Raw genomic sequence first — 21,186 nt, 5'->3', positions numbered from 1 at the left:
AGCAGAACTGGATGAACTTGGACCGGGAACTGGTGACGGAGGCGTACAGAAGTGTGTGATAGCGTGACTTCAATGGAGACTTTTACAAGCTAACTGGTGTTTTTCAGATTTTGTGTGTGACACCAGAGCGTACACTGCGCTTCAGACTCATTATTATACGGCTTTTAACCAACTGAATTCTGGTTGTTCAAACCAACATTTGTTCAATTTAAACCCTGTTAGACTTTGGTATGAACACTTTGATTTGGACTTTGGATTATTTCCCCTTTTTTTCGCCTCACTTAAACTTCGACACTTAAATCCACAAGAGATGGTAAACCTACAGCTAATAACCCTAAAATAGGCGGCTGCAGAAAAACAGCAATCTCCTTTGATTAATTAATGAAAGGAAGTGTGTGTGTGTGTGTGTGTGTGTGTGTGTGTGTGTGTGTGTGTGTGTGTGTGTGTGCGTGTGTGTGTTGTACCTTGAAGCGCAGTGTTCCTCTGATCAGTGTGTGTGCCGTCTGGATGCCGTACGGCTCGGCGTACTTGGTGCTGTCGCGGTTTGGGAATCCCTCCAGATTGAAACCAGGAAGGAAATCCATCGGTGTGGTGGAGTCCATCAGAGAGCCGCCGGCCGGGATGCTCACCACCTGGTCGACATCGAGTCACACACACACACACACAGATTACAGCACTGCAATTACAGAGAACAAGTTTACAGAGAAAACACTGTGCTTGTTAATAGTTATAGTAATTTGGTCCTCTGAGGCCTCCGTACCTGGTTGTCTCGGAGGAAGATGGCGGGGCTGATGGTGTTGAGGAGGACGCCGTACGGACTCCAGCTGAACTTGTAGCGGAGAGGATTATCTGAACACTCAGGAGCAGGAAGACCTCCGCAGAACGAGCTGTACGACTCCACCTGAACGACACCGTCAGGTCACTTTCTCAATGATGAATCAACAGACTGTTCCAGGCAGTCTTTCATCAATAACAGCAATTTGTATGATGTTTGTTTCAAGGGACAGTCAACAATTTAACATAAATTCTCAGTAACAGACACTTTTACACATCAGATCTCGTCTGACGGAGTGACGCTGACTGTTCAGTCTGTCTAACAGATCAATACGACTGCCAGGAAGCCTGCATGTGTTCAAACAATCATTATCTCACACACACACACACACACACACACACACACACACACGCATACCCGTTTTTGCTACACCGTGAGACCCTGGGAGTGAGAATGACTGGGAGCAGCCTGGTGGGATCCACCCTTTCTGAAGGGTCTAGAGACATGGTTTTAACTGCTAAAATCATTATATTTTTTTGTAAACATGAATATCACTTGAAACATCAAAAACTCCCTCAAAAATTTTAAACCTGACTTTTGGCCCTGCTGGGGACCGGTCATGGTGTGTGTATTGGCAAACAATCAACTCCACTGTTAGGTGCAGCACAATTGATGACAGGCATTTGATCTAGCTAATGTTGGACTGAAACCTTAATATTACATTAAATAAACATTGGATCTAATGATTCAGACTGTCAGATGCCAGATTTTTTTTCAAATATAGACCAGACCTACATTCTGATTCTAAAATATAATTGTTGGGCAAACACATGATGAAACAGTTGATAAACATGATGGATTATGTGCCTGTCTTCTTTAGAAATTAGGCTTATTGCTCCACCTGGTCATACTGGTTCAACATTAAAGATGTTATCAATGTAGCACACATTTAACAGCATAAGATTCATTTACACAACACACTACCATCCACATTTAAGATTATTTCAATGGCCAAAAGATGATTTCACTTATATATATATATATACTGCTCTTTTACTTGCTATGATTGAACAGCTGTTGCAAATAAAATTATTTAATAATAGAATACTGGTTTGTCAAATTATCTCCAATTGGTATGAAAAACTGCAGACCTGCCTTACAAAAGATACAAAACACTGACTTTCTACTGAATATGATGATAAGATACAATGTTTGCTTCCTAAATGCATCTGGTGGGGAAAAAACCTTGACCTACTGTACAAAAGGGAGAGACAAGGCTCTTATTTTTACACAACCTTTATTTAGAATGGCCTGTGCATTTTTTTTTATAGCTGAAACGATCAATTATTTGTCAACTATCAAATTAATCTGCAACTATCTTGACAATTTATCAGTTTGAGTATTTTTTTTTAAAGGAAAAACAAGTCCAGCTTCTTACATGGGAAACCAGAAAGTGACATTTTCTGGTTTCTTCAGTCCTGTTTCTTTGGGTTGTGGCCCAAACAAGACATTTGAGGACATTTTCTAGACTTTACAACTAATCAATTAATCGAGAACATAAACAACAGATTAATCGATAATGAAAATAATCGTTAGTTGCAGTTAAACATTAATCCCCAGTCACAAGTGCAAAGAGCATCACATGTATCAACATGTATCTTCCACTTTCCCGCTGAATGGCAGTAATACAATTTTAACATAGAACTTTAGCTCTAACTAGCTTCTTTGTTTTAAGTGTTTCTGGTGAATCCTTAATACAGACAACACAGTCTGACTTCCTATAATACGAATTTTACAAACAGAAACGGACACAGAAATGTCTGAGCTGCAGACGGCCAGCCCGCCTCCAAAAGGTAAACAACTTACTTTACTGAACCATGTGGTGTAATGTAAAATCACTCACAGCATACCAACTCGACTCAAGTCACAGCTCAGTGTGAGTACCCTTAAAACAATGATAACACAGTCTGACTTTCCTGGTACTTAACCAGATTCTATGAAGGCCACCAGCATCTTCTCAACAGAATAACAGTCAAGCTAACTACATATTTATCAAATGAAATCAAACCATTTTAAGAACAACTAGTGCAACGGGCATCATCTGTCAACACACATTCAGTCAATTGTTCCTGCACTTTTACGCTGAATGGCAGTGATACGATTTTTAACGTAGAACTTTACCGCCGTCCAGCTTCTTTGTTTAAGTGCTTCCGGTGATGCCATAATACAGGCAATACACTCTGACTTTCCAGGTACTTTACCAGAGTTTATGAAGTTCATTAGTGTCTTTTCAACAGCGTGTACCTCCACAAATGACCAACTCCTCCTCTTTGCGTTTTCTAAGAGAGACAGAAAAAAGAGAAAGACAATCAGGGGTGTATAGCGATGTAAATGATTATTCAGTGACCAATCTGCCTAATTCATTTGACCAGATGTGTAATTTCATCATGCAATGTCCTGAAAGGTGATATCCTGACACCAAGTCAAAAAACGGTATGGTTACCCTTTTTTTTTGACAGCATCTGTTGTATTAACTGACCTGATATATATATATATATATATTTCACATTGTTGGAATAAACTGGGGATCTCAAGGATTAAAAGCTAGTGTCGAGCTGTCTACACTTAGTGACTGACAACAGAAAATACATAGCACAAGTACAACCACTGACTATCTTTAGACAGCACTTTAGTAACCAGGTTATCTCCTGCTATGAGTACAAAGATGTTATCTCCTACTAAGACTCTAAAAACCTGCTGTTACCTGTAGGTGCAGATTTTAGAGAGTCTCAGTGAGAAATAACACCTCTTATTGAGACTCTCTACACTCAGTGTCTAGATGAAGTCAGTCACCGAGATAATTTCAATCAGGCTAGAAAGCATAAGGCATTACACAGATGAGTAACAGATTAAATTTAGTTGTAATCAAGAATTAAAGACCAATAGAGCCATAAACATGACAAGGTAAAACATTACATTGGTACCACATGATTCTTTTAATTCTACCCTTTTTGCAAAAACAGGTAACTAACCAATATTAAGATGTGCTCTTAATGTGAATTACCTGTTTTAAGGTCTCCACTGTCAGACTCAACAGTTTCCTGTTTTCTCTTCCATGTTGAGGGTCCTGTTAAAATAATGAATTATGAAAATATCTATAAAATAAATTCACTTATTAGCTGCTTTGTAACCGTTATTTGTATATTTATTTGCTTCAGTATAAAGACTGGTGGGGTAGTATCATTACACTAACTACATGTTTATAACATTAAAGCAAACAATGTTTAAAGTACTGCAAACATTTCTAACAAAAATAAGTTAAACTAATGTCTACATATTCCACTGCATTTAGAATTACCTGTTTGAGGGTTACCACTGTCAGACTCAGGTCGCTGTCTTTCCTTAGATCTAGAGGATCCTGTTAACATAATGAATGATAAGCATATTAATGCAATAAACTGACAGCTAACTGGCAACACACCTGTTTGAGTGAAAGCCATCTATAGCAAGACCGAAAAACAAAATCTAATAATTTTAACAGTGCAGTGTATCATATTTTTTTTATACAATTTCATTAATTTGGCAGTTGCTTTTATCCAAAATGACAAACACATCTGGTCTGAAGGAGGTCAGACCAGGAAGCAGACCCCAGTCTCTCAGGGGGAAAGGAGAAATCTTAAACACTACACTATCACTTAATTGGGAGGGAAGTGCTGTACATCAATAATCCTTAAATGTCCTAAAATGAATAAAAACCATTAGTAAATATTTTATCTTGTTGGGTCATGTACACACAGTGTCTTTCTCGGATAATAAAAGTGATACTTAAACAAAAGCATCATATGAGATATGAAAGCTGCCAATCAGAGCTGTTTTAATTGTGCCTGTTTAGCTGTTCTGTGTGAAACATGTAATGGACAGGCTGATACCTGTGGCAGCAGGCTCAACACTGCCAGGCGCAACAGAGGTCCACTGTACTCTTTTGTATCTTGATGGTTCTATCAGAACAATACATGGATAATAAAATCAAAAAGACGTAGGTTGTCCCTATAGAATATCAGGCAAGCTAACATGGGGAAATGTGAAAAATGGTGGAAGCAATACAGAACATGGTGTATTATTATGTTCTGCAAGTATTCCAAGCACTCTATTGTCACCTATTACAAATCAACCACTGTACTTAAACTAACCAAAACCTAATCACCTCACAGTATGCAAATTGGGCTGTCAATCAAATGTGGGTGGACATGTGAAGATTTCAGCACTCAGCACCAGAACTGAACTGCTGCACCACACATATGGTAGTTGCTATGTATGGAGTCCAGTCCACTACAGTCAGACATGTGTAATGGTGACCACACGTAACTAAAACAGTAACCCACCTGGTAATGAAGAGCAGAACGATGAGTCTGCCTCGGTCTGTGAGAGATCACTGTCCACAGCTTCCAGCACTTCCTCTGAAAAGCAGGGATAACAAAAACAAATATGACATGAAAAAAGACATTTACTCTGAAAGAAAGAAAATATTTTGTGTGTGTGTGTATGTTCTTTACCATCGGGATCAATTTGGATTTGGTCCAGGCTCCGTGTCGGCTCTTTGAGAGTTTTTAGGGCACGTGATAACACACACACATCCCACTTTTTCTCACAACGACCGCTCCTCTCCAGATTCTTCAGAAATTCCTTGTTGTCAGACTCTGTCATCTCCTCTACACACTGAACAATATCTGCAATCTTCTTGAGACTATGACCCTGTAGTGAAGTACCGGGCCATGTCTTTCTCCGGGAAGTCCTCTGTGATGTCTTCTGTTTCTTCACCTTTCCCATGTTTGTGTTATTAGTGTTTTCACTTTCTTCACCTGAAGAAGTACCGGGCCATGTCTTTCGTCGAGAAGTCCTGTGTGATGTCTTCTTTTTTTTCACCTTTCCCATCTTCGTGGTATCAATGTTTCCACTTTCTGCTCCCCAGTTGTCTTCATCTGAAGAAATACAGGACAATGTCTTTCTTTTAGAAGTCCTCTGTAATGTCTTCTGTTTCTTCAGTTTCACCATTGGAGCATTGCTTGTGAGATCGTAAGAGCCCTCTGAACTGCTTCCACATGTTGAATCAATGACATTTATAGAGGATTCTGATCCACTAGACACCTTGGCGATCGATTCCAGGTATTCTTTGGTTATCTGGAAATGAAATGTACAAGACATATAACTACATTATCTGCAAGAAACATTAATGGTAACACTTAATTTAAACTGGGACTCATAAGACTGGCATGACACTGTCATTAACATTAATGAATACTGATGATGGTTATTAAGTGTCGTTTAGTCAATTATGTCACTTTCTCTTCAAAGTTGACATTGCCTGGAATGTTTTTGTCATATTGTGTATGATCAACAGTCCAAAATCCCAAATATATTCAGCCTAATATCATGTATGACAAAAAAAGCTTAAAATCATCATATCTGAGAAGCTGCAACAAATACATTTTGGCATTTCTCCTTAAAACATTTGGTTGTCAAAAGAGTTTGATTGGTTGTCTGTCAGTTGACTACTCGATGAATCATTGCAGCTCATCCTGTTTTCAGCAGACATAAACTTACTGAACACAAACATTTGTCAGAAAATAGCTATAGTAGTTGTCATGTCGTCACCATTCAAATACAACCAGTGTGTTTATGATTAAATTGTTTTCTATAGCACAAAGTTCTTCATAGATTTAGCCTCTTAATTTTGCTCTGGAAGTGCATCAAATTGATGCATTTAACTTAAACATATAGAAACATTTTACTCTGGAGCAGGCCCCTGGACCTCCCTTGAGGGTCCGGGGTCCCACAACAGTCTCACTCAATCCTGTGGGAAACACTGTTGGGACAAACCTGACAAAATCGCAGCACCACGCCTACATGGGTACGTTACCTGCTGACTATTTTATTTACCTAAAGGAACTACTACTTGGAATTAATGTTAAAGGACTTAGCTGGCAATTTTCTATGTTTTTCTTTTTGTCAACAAATCTCAATATGTTTCAATAGATTTTGGTCTATGCCACAGAGGAATAAGATATATCAGCCTTTGGATACACAAACAAGACTTGTTAGTAGATCAGTTAACTTTTGGTGTGGATCCAACATGAAGATTTGTTGAGAAGAAGAAAAACATAGAAAATCACCAGAATGATCCTTTATTCTAATTTTCTCTTGTAAAAGTTAAACTAGTTTTCATCATGCAAACTTACCAGTATGCTGTCTGTTCTTCTCAGGGGTGGAACATCTGGGTCTTCAGCAACACCGGAGTGTGAACTTTCAGGAGTCAATATCTCCGTGTTGCTCTCAGAATCTTGGCTTATATCCTATGGGGAAAAAAGCAAACAGTGTAAAGCACTGACAAGAAGTAGTTACTGCAGTTACGGCAGATTGAAAAAGAATGTGAAACATGATTTGTAACTTCCACAGGATTTGTGGAAAGATTACCTATTCCCTACAATGACAAATCAATCCGTATTTGCTTATGTTTTAAAGGGATAGTTGGGTTTTTTAAGTGCGGTTGTAAGAGGTACTTATCCGTAGTTGTAGTAGATATCAGTCCGCATGTCTCCAGTGTGATGAAGCAGACAGCTGTACCGACACATATGCTGAGCGATGGACAGGGCTGACAGCAAAATGTATTTTAAACACCTAAATGCCTAAAAGGCCTCCTAAAAAAGTATATCAGTTTAAGTGTGTGCTTTATTAAGAACATTTATAATTTCTCAACTGCTGAATTTACGTATTACTACACACACCTATGTCAGGCACTGTATTCGCCGCAGATCACCTGCTCTTACTAATACATACGTTCAGCAGTTGAGAAATGTAGTGCCAATAGATTAAAAGGGCTGTGTAACGGCAAAAGTAAAGTGGTGAAAGTGTTATTAATATAGCGTACACTTAGACTGACATTTTTTAGGTGGGCCTTTATCTAGGTGGCTAAAACATGTTTTGTTGTCCCCGTCCACAGCAGTACATTGCTCAGCATACAGGTACAACTGCCTGCTTCTCCATACTCGGGACATGTACCTTATACAACCACACCTAAAAAAAAAAACAGAACTAGCCCTTTAAGATCAACCTGTGCAAATGAACACTTGTGGAGTAAATGTACATGCTAACAACGCAGCGTGTTTTGGAACAATGACAACTTAACTCACTCTGACACGAACCTGCACATTATGAAAAAGCTAAGGAGCTGCAGGTAATAAAATATGAGGAATAGATACAGTACAAGCATGTAGTTCCACATGCAGTAGACTTTCCTATAGGTACCAATAGCAAAGTAAAATGTGAGGGACTGCAGACTGGTAGACAGTGTTTTCCACATGTAGTTTTAGGTCTGGTGCCAGCCTGCAGCTTGCTCACAACAAGTAATTCAACAGGGTGAAGTAAACTATTAGGGGGCTGTCAAATGGAACAACCTAAAAGTGCTTGTTTGCCACTTACCAAACTCTTGGAATCTGCAAATGGCTCAGATGGAAGTTCTGGTAGTGATGAGCTCTTCCCCTCTTGGTTTGGTCCTCCTGAGGGCTAAACACCACAGGCAGACACATTTATTAGCATTTCTCCAGAATATGAGGTTCACAAAGACCTGAAGGGCCACAGCAGTACACTCTTAGTAGCATCTTTTCTTTATCGAAAACTAAAACATAATGTGTAAGAGGTCACTTTGAAAAGACAGACCAAGGTCTTTGTATAAAATCAGATTTTTGAATGTATGGATATTGACTCACATTTCAAAATCAGAGCCCCATCATCATTACCTGTGTTTGTTGTTTTTCTCGCTCCATGTGCCTGGATAAGCATTTATCGTGATGCTCTCTCAGGCACTGTAAACGTGCATTCAGTCTGGTGAATCGTGTTCTCTGTCTGCAAGAGGTTAAAAGCAACACAGTTATTATCTGTAACATATACCTAGAAATGCATCACTTTTATACATATAATAAACATATCTATTATTTGAGGGGTGACCAGCTACTCTACAGTTAACCTGGTTATGTGTTAGTAAACAGAACATCCAGTGTTTCCGCTATATATATTTTGCAGCAGCAGCAGCTAGGTTCCCCCTGCAGAACTCTGATGTGTCTACATGTAAACAGATAACCAGGTTTCTAACCTGTGTCTTACATGTGAAAAGGTAACCGAGTTTCTAACATGTGTCTTACATGTGACAGAAGGCACTGCCTGGAGAGGCAGGATGAGAGAGAGATCATCCCAGGATTTACAATAACTGCAACCAAAGCCCGACTGAAACTTAAACTAACAAGAAGCAGCCTGTAGAAGACTGAATAAGTCGGTTTCCACCGCTGAATATTTAGCTGTTTATTGCATGCAGACACTTTCAGCTCAGAGAGGAAAATCTCCTTCGCTTCTGTATTGCTGCGCTGCTGCTCGACACAAACACCCGCCACCAGATAACAGCCAGATAGGACACCAAAGCTTTTTTTTTATCGTAAATAATTAGAAAAATCATCATTATAAAAACGAGCAATCTGTTAGCGATCTGCAGCATGCACACACGCATTTACAGTGACAGGATTACTGAGGTGTAGCACTTAGACGAACAGGAAGAGAATTAATTATTTTCTAATATATATATATATATATCATATGTTCTAACCACAACTCAGCTGCTGCTTATTTAGGTGTGAAAAGCATTTAACGTTACGCCTGTAGTTCAACGAGGTAATTGTTCGAGCACCTTTTTCACAGCACTGGACGCTAACGCTAACGCTAGCTACTGATGGCTGTAGCACGTTAAAAATGCTCATTATACTTTCCTCTTTCCTCTCACACCCTCAATAGTACAGTAACCTTAACAAAGTATCTGAGTTCAACCAAGTAAAATTAACTAAAATGGCAAAAAGACAAGTCCATGCCTGTAAAAAGCTAGGTCATGTTAGCATTAGCAAACCATCTTAATATAAAATTGAGTGAGCGTTTGGCTGCAAACATGTTAGCAACAATGATTAGTTTCATTAATAATTACTAAAACAGTTTTAAGTACTTACTTTTCTTTAATTTCTCCTTCTTCCATCCGTCGCCTCCGTCTGTCTGTGCTGCTGGTTTTGCCTTGGTCAAGTGCTGCTGCTGTGAGAAGCTCCGCCCACTCTTAATTGGGTTCAACTGACGGTCAGCTTTGAAGCTGCATGAGTGGAATGTGGTGGGGGATGGGCAGGTGGAGGTGGCAGCAGCCAGGTGGCTCAAGCAAAGATATTCTCTCCAAACCTTCTCTGGCAGAGCAGAGGTGGTGGGGTCCACAAATTTCAGGAAATGTGTTTCCTCCTTCACCTTTGATTCAGTGCAGAGATTTTATCATTGCATTGCTGAACTCATGTTTCACCAAAATAATAGTGCATCCAACAGAAAAATATTTTAAAACTTTTATAAATATATATTACATTTATTTTATTTTATTTTATTAGAATATATATGTAGTTCTTACTACTAGTAAATTACTAGTAATAATTCATATAACTAGTACATGAGAACAGAACATGTATACTTGAACCAATAATTCAAAAGACAGCTGGAGTATTAGTTACATTGATAATAAAAAATAATAATATGCTTTATTTATAGAGCACCTTTCACAACAAAGTTACAGTGCTTCACAAGACAAAGAGAAGATAAAATAATGGGGTAATGTTCCCTCTTTTTTGGTTTCAGTTATGAGTCTGACTGCTGCATTTTGGATAACCTGTAATGTTTATAGACTCTGTGGGCTCAGACGGGCAGAGAGAGTTACAATAGTCCAAACAAGAGTAAATAAAAACATGTCTCCCGATTTCTACTGGGTACAATTGAACTGATCTTTGAACAACAACACAACTGGACAACTGTGTTAACATGCTTTTTCAAGTTTAGGTGGTTATCAAAGGTGACCCCAAGATGTTTGCAGTTTAAGGCTATAATTTGGGACAGATGTTTTGAGGTATGAGGATTAGCTATGCTAGGGCCAATAATGATTACCTCAATCTTATCAATATTTAGCTGCGGGAAATTCTCGGACATCCAGATATTCGAGTCAATAATGCAGAAGATGATGGTATTAACAAAAAAACCCTGCATAAAGTTCGATTAGAAACAGCATTAGCATAAGAAATAGCAATTTTCTATGAAACAATTACATACAGCCACTGATTCCACTTTGCTTATCCTCAAAGAGTTGTACAGGCTGACACTACATACAATCTGTGTGGTTTCCGCCAATTCTGCTTGCAAAATACAATGCAACTGCGTACAGTGTCTTCGACTCCCAGAAAATTAGTGTATCGCTCTTTGTTAGACCAAAACACAACCCAGATGTACTTCTACACTGACTGTAGACTCCTTTTCTATGAATATCAACACTCTGCTAACTGTAGCCTCAGTCTGTATGAATATCAGCAAACTGCTAACTGTAGCCTCAGTCTGTATGAATATGAGCACTCTGCTAACTGTAGCCTCAGTCTGTATGAATATGAGCACTCTGCTAACTGTAGCCTCAGCTTGTATGAATATCAGCACACTACTAACTAGTTTATATCAGCACATTGCTAACTGTAGCCTCAGTCTGTATGAATATCAGCAAACTGCTAACTGTAGCCTCAGTCTGTATGAATATGAGCACTCTGCTAACTGTAGCCTCAGCTTGTATGAATATCAGCACACTACTAACTAGTTTATATCAGCACATTGCTAACTGTAGCCTCAGTCTGTATGAATATCAGCACATTGCTAACTGTAGCCTCAGTCTGTATGAATATCAGCACATTGCTAACTGTAGCCTCAGTCTGTATGAATATGAGCACTCTGCTAACTGTAGCCTCAGTCTGTATGAATATGAGCACTCTGCTAACTGTAGCCTCAGCTTGTATGAATATCAACACTCTGCTAACTGTAGCCTCAGTCTGTATGAATATCAACACTCTGCTAACTGTAGCCTCAGTCTGTATGAATATGAGCACTCTGCTAACTGTAGCCTCAGTCTGTATGAATATGAGCACTCTGCTAACTGTAGCCTCAGCTTGTATGAATATCAGCACACTACTTACTAGTTCATATCAGCACATTGCTAACTGTAGCCTCAGTCTGTATGAATATCAACACTCTGCTAACTGTAGCCTCAGTCTGTATGAATATCAACACTCTGCTAACTGTAGCCTCAGTCTGTATGAATATCAACACTCTGCTAACTGTAGCCTCAGTCTGTATGAATATGAGCACTCTGCTAACTGTAGCCTCAGCTTGTATGAATATCAGCACACTACTAACTAGTTTATATCAGCACATTGCTAACTGTAGCCTCAGTCTGTATGAATATCAACACTCTGCTAACTGTAGCCTCAGTCTGTATGAATATCAGCACTCTGCTAACTGTAGCCTCAACTTGTATGAATATCAGCACATTGCTAACTGTAGCCTCAGTTTGTAGAGGCACAGGACTGTTTCTGAGCTTGCTGACTCAGGACAGTGATGCTACAAACATATGATGATCTTTTAGAGTTTGATACATTACTGTAGATTAAACTAACTAGCAGTATATTAAAGTAGTTAAAATTAGCACAACCTAAAATAACTACAGCAGGTACAGGTAATACAGTATATAGAGTGCATAGAAGTGTATAATAGTTTTTTTATGACTGTATATACTTGCTATAAGCTTCAGTTGTGAATTTTCACCCTCCAGTCAGTTTTTAACCTCAGTTTAAACTTGGGTTTATAGTGAATGTCTCATTCTATAATGGTGGAGTGCAGCAGGTGGACCCTAAAGCAGATGGCAGGCAACAAGAACTGAAGAATGAATCTTTATTCGTTCAACTCAGGAACAGGACTCAGGAGTGCAGGCAAGCAGAATAATGCAGAACAGATGATCCAACAAGACTGAATTTAAAAACAGGACTTAAGTACAAACTGAACTAACAAGGGGATGAGGTGCAGGTTGAGAGATGGGTGGGAAACTCTGGTGAGGGGAATATGGTGATGAAGCAGTGGAACAGGAAAGGAACTGACTGGCTGGGGAAAACACAGGGCTGGGTTGACAAAGCGGATGCAGGACAGGTCTGGAGGGAAACACAGAGGAGGGACACAGAAACAAACAGACAACGCAATTCTCAACACTGAGACTAATAATGTATAGGCTGCGTGAGCTTAGACCAAAGTGAAAACAAAGATTGACTACTTCCAAAGATACAACTCAAATAAAACTTATCCCACTAAGTCCAAACTAAACAAACAGGGACAATGTCTCAGGATATCTAGTGAACTGATGGAGAAGGGCAACCGAGGGACGCAGAGCCAGACCATGACACATTCTCCCTGAGTGGACCCATTTCCTCTTTCATAGCATTAACCCATATCTGTGATTGAAGTCTCTCCCTTAAAGGTTTGTTGGGCTTTGGATGTGATCATTGCATTCAAGATTAAAAAAATTGTCATCCAAATACTGAAAAGCATTTGTGTCTCTTGCTGGGTTCAGTGTACCATTGCTGGTCTATATCTGGCCATTATCTCTTCCCTCAGATGTCTCAACTTGAACCACTTTGATCTCCTTTGGACTCTGTTTACTATGTATTAGAGCTGGGTGATATAGCAGCACATTTTATCAGTAGTTCTTTTTTCATATCAGTCAATGTTGGTATATGATGTTTTATACATATCTTGTATGTTATAACAGACTTCAAACATTACCATTGATAGCAGAGCAGCAATTAAACACAAATTTACACATTCCACATACTTGAACACCAGCAAAGGTAATGTTTCAATTATAACAGAAAAAAACAAATCTAGTCCATAGGTTCATGGTGGTTGTGGCTGAAATCTCTTTACTGCTGATGCGTTCCTCACATTTCTTCTCTTTCCTCCTCAGTGTTTTCACTCTTGTTAATTGTTACTTTAGGCCAGTTTTACCAATACAGAAACAGACCTTTTACTTATTTACAAATCATATTTTAATAATATTTTTTGTGTACTTCAGGCCAACAAATATGTCATCAGTTTCTTCCAAAGAATAAAACCACTTTAAAAGAATGTTTAACAATTAAATGGACTCACGTTTTGATTTTAGGAAATTTAATTTGTTAATATATAATTCTGGTCATATTAAAATGAACAAACTGTAATAATATTCATAAGATATTAAGTTTACATGATGTACACAGTTACACACTTTGTCAGACCCCACGGTGGAGTCAGGAATATGACCCCACGGTGGAATCTCACACACCGCAGTACCCCCTATGACCACTAGGGCACACACAAAGTTGTGAAAATCGACTGCATGGGGTCCACTTTTTTTTTTAAAGAAAACTGCACCAGGCATATCAGCAGGCTGTTTTCTATTGATTGCAATGCTCGTGCCCGTGGGGACCAGCGCTCGGTCCCCACGGCAAAAACTGGACCCCACGGTGTGAGTCATTTGTCAGGTCATGGACCCCACCAGAATAGAAATACAAACACACACACACACACACACACACACAGAGTCAAGAGTGTGTGCTGCTGACTCACAGTGCAGCCGTCAGCTTTGGCCCGGTCGATACACTCCATGGCCAGCATGTGGTCGATGCCCGGGTCCAGTCCCATCTCATTCACGATGGTGATGCCCGCCTCCTCCGCACTGACACACACAGACACACACAAACACACATACACACACAGTTTCAGCATCTCTTGATTCAAAACACCGAAAAAGACAACACAACAAAAAACTCACCACCAGACTGAACCAGTGTTGTTGCTCTAAAGCTAATTTTCTTCCACATGTTTTTGTTTTTGTGTGTGTGACTTCATGTTATCAGCTGATTGTGTTTGGTGCTGTTCTAAATGTTTTACCTGTGACATTAAGAACAGTTTGAATTAGAAACTGTTTCATTTCCTCAACATAAATGAATCTATTTCTGTCTATTTCATCTGTTTTTTCTCCATGAAAAAATACAACCTCACTGAATATGCAGATGTTGTTCATTTAACAAATCAAACAGCCAGAAACAAGATTGGAGGTTTAACATTTCCACATCACACCTTCATTAATATCATATTGACCCATGATCGCCTTCTAACTCAACCATGATGTCACATGATCACATGTTAATCAAGATTTCAGGTGCGAAGCTTCTCGTTAAAACGTCCCTCTTGTGTCAAACGGCACATGTTCATATTTCCTGCAGTGTGTTCGGTCGTCGTCACCTGCCGTGCAGCTCCTTCATGGCGGGACTCAGGTAACTCGCCGTCACCATGTTCACCTTCCTCTTGATGCAGTGTTTGGCGATGAGTGGGTGGAAGGAGTACGGCAGCACGCTGAGGAGCAGAAGGAGGGCGAGAGGTCAGGACAAGATCCAGCCTGGGTCGACACTTTCTTAAGCTATAAGTATTAGTTGGGAGGGTCGTTGGATTTCACTCGGAGCGTGTCGGTGTTGTAAAAAGTACCCAAATGTCAAACTTAAGTAAAAGTAAAGACATCCTCTTAAAACATTACTGGGGTAAAAGGAAAAGTCACCAATGCAAGGAGGACTTGAAGTATCTGATATCAAATGTATACAAGTATCAAAAGTACGAGTGAGTTATACACATATTAACATGTATGTAAATACTGTTTATTAAGAATCAGTGTTTTTCTTTTTTAATCCAGTTGGTAATTAAATCATTAGTAAATCAAAAAATGTGCTGCATTGGCTCTTATGAAGAATGTAATCTGCAAAGTAGCTAGTAACTAAAGTTATCAGATAAATGTAGTGAAATAAAAGTACAATATTTGCCTCCATGATGAATGTGGAAGTAACAGAAAAAGGAAATACTCAGGTAAAGTACAAGTAAGTGACAGGAAGGCCTCAGGAGACGACAACGTGCTGAACAGACAAAGAAAGGACGCAAATAATCCACTATAGCTGCTGGTGTCCCTCAGGCCCCGCCTACTTTTGGGGGTGTGGTCAGAAAATGTGTCTTTAAAAAGGACAATTACAAGGCAACCGTAGCTCCTGCCGTACCTGATGACCAGGTCGTGATCTTTGACCAGAGAGTCGAGGTGTCCTTCCTGGCTGCCGACGTCCAGCGTGACGGGGATGGTGTTTGGATATTTGGCTGCCAGCTCCTCCGCCTGCTTCAGCAGCACCGACGCTAAAAAACAAGCGAGGAAGAAACAGGAAACCCAGTCAGTGGAGGGTCATACATGTACAGGGTTCTGAAGCACTTTGGATTGGATTCACTGTGGTTATTATCACAGTTAGTCGAGACTTTCAGATGTAAAGTCGACCTCTGATTCTACGATTGTGTCGTTACATATAAGACAAACTCACCCACAGTGACCTGGGTCTTCTCATCGCGAGTCAAATACTCAACTACCGGTCCGGAGACGTATCCAGAACCCAGCAGCAGAACCCGCTTCATCCCGGACTTTTTCATGATCTGAGCTTTTTCCCTGAAGGACATCAGACACACGGACTTAAAGAGACACATCACAAAAACTTCAACACACAATAAAAACAGCAGTGGGTCCAAGTTACTGTGTTTCCATCCATCAGGCTGCGACGTTAAAAACTAAATCTTAAGGTTTTAAATAAAGTCGTGATTTTAAATATCCATCAAATTTGCTTTATGACAACGAGGGTTTTATCAAAATGATGTCACTGAACACAGGAAGTTGAATGGAAACCAGTCTATTCACCCACGAGAGGATTAAACTTAATGAATAAATAAATCAGACACACAACTTTGACTTTCTACACATTTTGCACAACAGGAAAGTAGAAAAATAGAAATCTTATTGCAGGATCTGATTTAGTTTAAATTCAGCTTAAAGTAAAACATTTATTTAAATAATATCGGATAAAAATATATCAGATAATGGTGAAATATGTTTTAATTCATCTTGTGTGTGTATATTGTCTATTATTTTTATTTTTCTGTAATTCCACCCTTGAGCTGCTCTGACGAGTGAGTTTCCCGTCTGAGGGATCAATAAAGTCTTCAACAAGGGAACGTGCTGATGTTTCCTGTTGGATGTCAGTGAACTTACTTCTTGGACAAATAACTAGAAAAGCAAACGCGACAGACGAGGCAATTAAGTTGCACAACAAAGAAAAAAAACGGACACTGTGCATAAAACGAGCACAATGTAAAATCACATTTTTCTCTAACAATAATACCATTATGATACTTCAGTGCTTCAGACAGTTTGTCTAATGGACTCAAAGGCCTTTGAAAGAATCAGTTAAATATCTTTAAATGTTGAGATAAAATTGAATTCCTGTGATTTTGCTTTTTTAAATAAGTGAGCTCATATTCGTCTGAATTTAGTTTAATTTAACAATGTGTACAAAGTCAAAGTAGCAGCTAGACTTTAATGATCAAATTAAATTAAAAAGTATCAGAGGGACTGATGATGATGATGATGTTGATGATAATTTGGGCTGAACCGGGAGGAGGGGAGAGGAAGAGGAGGGAGGGGGAGGAGGACGAGGAGAAGGAGGAGGAGGAGGAGGAGGAGGAGGAGGAGGAGGAGGAGGAGGAGGACGAGGAGGAGGACGAGGAGGAGGACGAGGAGGAGGACGAGGAGGAGGACGAGGAGGGAGAGCCAGGCAGGGAGGAGGAGGAGGAGGAGGAGGACGAGGAGGGAGAGCCAGGCAGGGAGGAGGAGGAGGAGGAGGAGGAGGAGGAGGACGAGGACGAGGAGGGGAGGAGGAGGACGAGACCAATTAATTAATGAAAATGAAAAATCTGCAGATTTCTGTTGAGTTGTGTTGTTTTAAAAAAAAAAAAAAGTAAATCAGAACTCAGCAGCTCCATCAGGGATGTTACTGCACTTACAAAATAAGAGCACGTGTTAATTTAACACGTTCCAAACTTTATAATCAAAACCACAAGATCTTAATCTAAATAGTTATATTCCATAACTGAGTTAATTGTGATTAAATTAAATATGACAGAATAAGAAGGTTGGATCTCCTGCCTGATGAAAGTCTTGTGAGTCCATCATCTCTCTGTCATTTTAATTAATTAATAAACACGCCTTCACCAAACAACTGGATTCAGTTAAAAAGTCTGTGATTCTGCTTCCTCGTCATAACAACAATAACACCACAATGCAGGCGCCAACTCGACTGACCTGTGGCATTAATATCCCACCAGCACCACCCGCCTCAAACCCCCCCACGAGTCAGACCCCTGGACTCGTTAGCTTTGGCCTAATTGGATGCGACACCGCACACATGCACGCGTCGCAGCGGGACTGACTGGAGGTCCGACGGGCCGCCGAGCATCGCCTTATTAATTAAAAAACAAAAAGAAAAGAGAGCCGTTCCCTCAGGAAGAGTTCTCCCCGAGTTTACATATCTTAAGGAGCCAAACTCAATCAGAAGGATTAAGATTTGGTGGCATGGCTTGTCTGGAAAAAATGATACAATTAGGAAGAAACGTCATCACGTCTTAGAGGTGGCCTAAATATGAGCCAGCGAGACTCTGTGGTGTGAAAAACAGTCTCAAGACGAAGCTGAAATCTCCTCAGACAAGCTGTTAAGAGCCACAGAAGATCAAATCTGCACTGAGCCTGAATATTAATAAGATGAAGAAAACAAAACGATTACTCTACAGTCAGATGTATGGAGTCAGTATAGGTTTGAGACAAGCTCATTAAAATGCAACAAAAGCAACATGAACTGAAGCTGCAGATAAGCAGCGACGGCTGAAGGAGAAGCAACACGTGTAATCAATCGACAGAATAAAGATCGAGGAATTAATCAAAGCAGATTAAAATGATGAAACGTCAAAGGATGCTGATGAGGATTTTCACAGATTGTGAGTAAAATGACAAACATGCAGATGGATAGTTTGTTTTTCTGTCTCACACAAAGTCAGACGAGAAGATCGATTTCATCTCTGAGCGTCCAGGAAAGAGTCCAGGTTGTTTTTAGCCTAGCTTAGCTTAGAAACTGGGGGGAACTGTTAGCCTAGCTCCAGAGGAAAAATACAAAATAAATAGATAAATAAAAAATAACTAATACAAAGGTGGCAGCTGGTCAGAGGTCATTAAAACAATAAAAGGATCCTCTGGTGTGTCAGCTTGGTAGCAGGTTTAAAGGGGAATTCTGGTATTTTTAAAAACCTGGGCCCAATGTTTACATATATTGCCGTAAATGTAAATGACTAAAAAGGTACAAAAACTTCTGCAATTGGTCGAGTATATCGCCAAATCCACCAGACTCTGAACCTCAACAGACACAAAATCTAAAATCCAACAACACTAAAGGCTAGCAGTTCCCCTCAACATCAAGTCTTTATGCTAAGCTAGGCTAAACACCTCCCGTCTCAGGCGTGCCGCACAGAAATGAAACTGATATTGATCCTCTCATGTGACTCTGGTGACACCGGCTGTCCAAACTTAAAAACTACAAGATGAAGCGAGTCAAACAGACTGATGCGACAGACAGGGGTGGGCGGCGGCTTTGGAGGGGAAGTGAGAAGAAAAGGTGTTTCTACCCCTCGATACCAAAGCGTCCAGCGCGTAACGTTGGCTAGCAGCTGCGGCTTGTTAGCACGCTAGCCATGCAAGGTGTTAATGCAGAGGCAGGTTGGCACAGCGGACACCAGAGGGCAGCGCTGTGCGGGAACAACCACACGGTGAGTGTTAGTCGCTACAAGTCCGGGTCTCAGCGCCGCTGGCTTGAGGACGCTACAACACAAACTGCAACGCTACAAGAGGAGGAAAGTTAAGGAGGGAAAACAGGAACAACTGGACCCTACAGAGCATCTCTGCACTGACAACACTACTGTTAATACAGTGAGCACAGGTCAGCTACATGATGACACGTTAACACAGTTTAAACGTTACCTGTCTCGTAATCTTTAGACATTTCATCCACAGATTGGTTGCATTAACTCGTAGATACAACAGGTTGGTTCCAAAGCATTTTTTATTTATTCTTTTTAAAAGAGTAACTCAGTGAAAACAAGCTGACTGTACAAACACGCGCTACAGATTCTATAAATACTGCAGCAGCGTATTTTATGTCTGAACTGTGTTTTACCTTCTTTCCCGAAGCTTCTCGATGTATTCAAACTTCGGTGTCAGCGCTCCGTTCGAGGTGATGACGGCCTTCAGGAACAGAGAAATTAACGAGGGTGAGATCAGATCTTAGAAATCTCGTTGTTATTGTTCATTATTGTCAATTTAAACGCATGAGTGAAATAAATCTCATCAATCAAAAGATCTTATGGTTGCATGCATTAGGGAGGCACATTTTAAGTACAATCCAACCAACACTGAGGCAACAAATGTCTAAAAAGTGATTTCAGCTCATCTAAAATGTCTCTTTGTATTTCTTTAATGACAAATGAGTTAAATTTTAATTAAATAAACTTTCTCACGCCAGTATTTTGTGTTTTATGTGGATGTATTTGTAAAACAAACATCTGCAATCTGTAAAATACTTTCTGATGTATGAGGTGATTTCAATCAGTTAAATTCTTAATAGATTTTCAGTCACTTATAATAGATTTTAAAGTATGTTGGTGGTTGGAAGTTAATCTGAAAGCAAAGAGCAGCCATGCTTGTAATTATTTGTTTCAATGTGGTTATCTTGAGATTACGAGTTAAGTTCTTGGTTATCTTGAGAAAACAAAGTAATCAGTCTGTTTTTCTAAATGATGAAGAAATAACAGATGAAAATATCACGTTACTCACGTCTCTGACTTGCGGGCTGAACTCCTCTTCCTCCAGCGGCCGCGTGGCGTCTGATGGCAGCTGATGATGACACAACGCTAAACGTAAACAATAAAAAAAAAACAGACACCGGCAGAAACCCACGACCCGTCCGTCAGCCGTCAGAAACCTGCTGCAGCGCTCTCCCACAGCAAACCCGACCAGAGAAACCGAACCAAGAAAGCAGCACAGAGCGAGACAGAAACCCCTCGACTACACCGGCTGTTTTCACCTCTCGACTCACACCGTAAACCGTCTTACCATCTCCCAGATGTAGGGGAAGAGTCGGTCTCCGAAGTACTCTGTGGCTTCGATGGGGAGCTGAGCGGGAAGGTTGTCGATGGAGCACATGAGGATCCCGTTTCCCTCCACGCTGCCGGGACAGAAGCAACATTTTGTTTACTGATAAGAAACCCAAATTGTCAGAAACATCTGCTCACACTGACATTACATCACGGTGCGTCTTACTACACAGGTTTTCTATAAACTGATCAATGTACAAGTTGTAAAGTCAGAGTTAGAACAGTGTGTAACTAAAGTGGCCTGTAAAGACGGACTAGTGAGTAGATGAGTCTCCGTGTTCGCTGTGAGGACGTTTAATGTCCCCGACAACCTCTGTAGTCTCGTTCAGACACTCGTTAGCAACCGCTAACTGTTTTTAACACATGAAGAGCTTCAGGATTAAACTGTGAGACATTTAATG

General features: G+C 40.1%; 2 protein-coding genes across 4 annotated transcripts in view; both read right to left on the bottom strand.

The window, feature by feature from the left end:
• aass (aminoadipate-semialdehyde synthase) overlaps positions 1-21,186 on the bottom strand; it is a 35,307-nt gene that overhangs the window by 6,358 nt on the left and 7,763 nt on the right. For both annotated transcript variants that reach the window (XM_030425750.1, XM_030425749.1), the window contains 9 exons: positions 20,745-20,856; positions 20,466-20,525; positions 19,810-19,877; positions 16,084-16,205; positions 15,775-15,904; positions 14,978-15,088; positions 14,300-14,408; positions 761-901; positions 465-632 (listed from right to left, as the gene is read on the bottom strand). In XM_030425750.1, the coding sequence (XP_030281610.1) occupies positions 465-632; positions 761-901; positions 14,300-14,408; positions 14,978-15,088; positions 15,775-15,904; positions 16,084-16,205; positions 19,810-19,877; positions 20,466-20,525; positions 20,745-20,856 (1,021 nt within the window). The remainder of the gene's footprint in view (positions 1-464; positions 633-760; positions 902-14,299; positions 14,409-14,977; positions 15,089-15,774; positions 15,905-16,083; positions 16,206-19,809; positions 19,878-20,465; positions 20,526-20,744; positions 20,857-21,186) is intronic.
• On the bottom strand, positions 2,473-10,167 carry LOC115586595 (uncharacterized). Of its 2 annotated transcripts, XM_030425752.1 has the most exons (9): positions 9,817-10,167; positions 8,569-8,674; positions 8,252-8,335; positions 7,012-7,125; positions 5,329-5,953; positions 5,158-5,232; positions 4,134-4,193; positions 3,840-3,902; positions 2,473-3,114 (listed from the first exon to the last, which is right to left on the bottom strand). In XM_030425752.1, exons 1-9 carry the CDS (start codon positions 9,840-9,842, stop codon positions 2,891-2,893), a joined length of 1,377 nt encoding a protein of 458 aa, XP_030281612.1. In that variant the 5' UTR covers positions 9,843-10,167; the 3' UTR covers positions 2,473-2,890. The 2 variants fall into 2 exon arrangements, with proteins under 2 accessions (XP_030281612.1, XP_030281611.1); XM_030425751.1 differs by lacking the exon at positions 9,817-10,167 and having other exon boundaries at positions 8,569-9,229.

The sequence above is a fragment of the Sparus aurata genome, chromosome 8 (genome assembly GCF_900880675.1).
Source record: "Sparus aurata chromosome 8, fSpaAur1.1, whole genome shotgun sequence".
In the NCBI taxonomy this organism is placed as follows: Eukaryota; Metazoa; Chordata; class Actinopteri; order Spariformes; family Sparidae; genus Sparus; species Sparus aurata.
The sequence above is the reverse complement of the archived record's forward strand: the minus strand, read 5'-3'. Positions and strand labels throughout refer to the sequence as shown.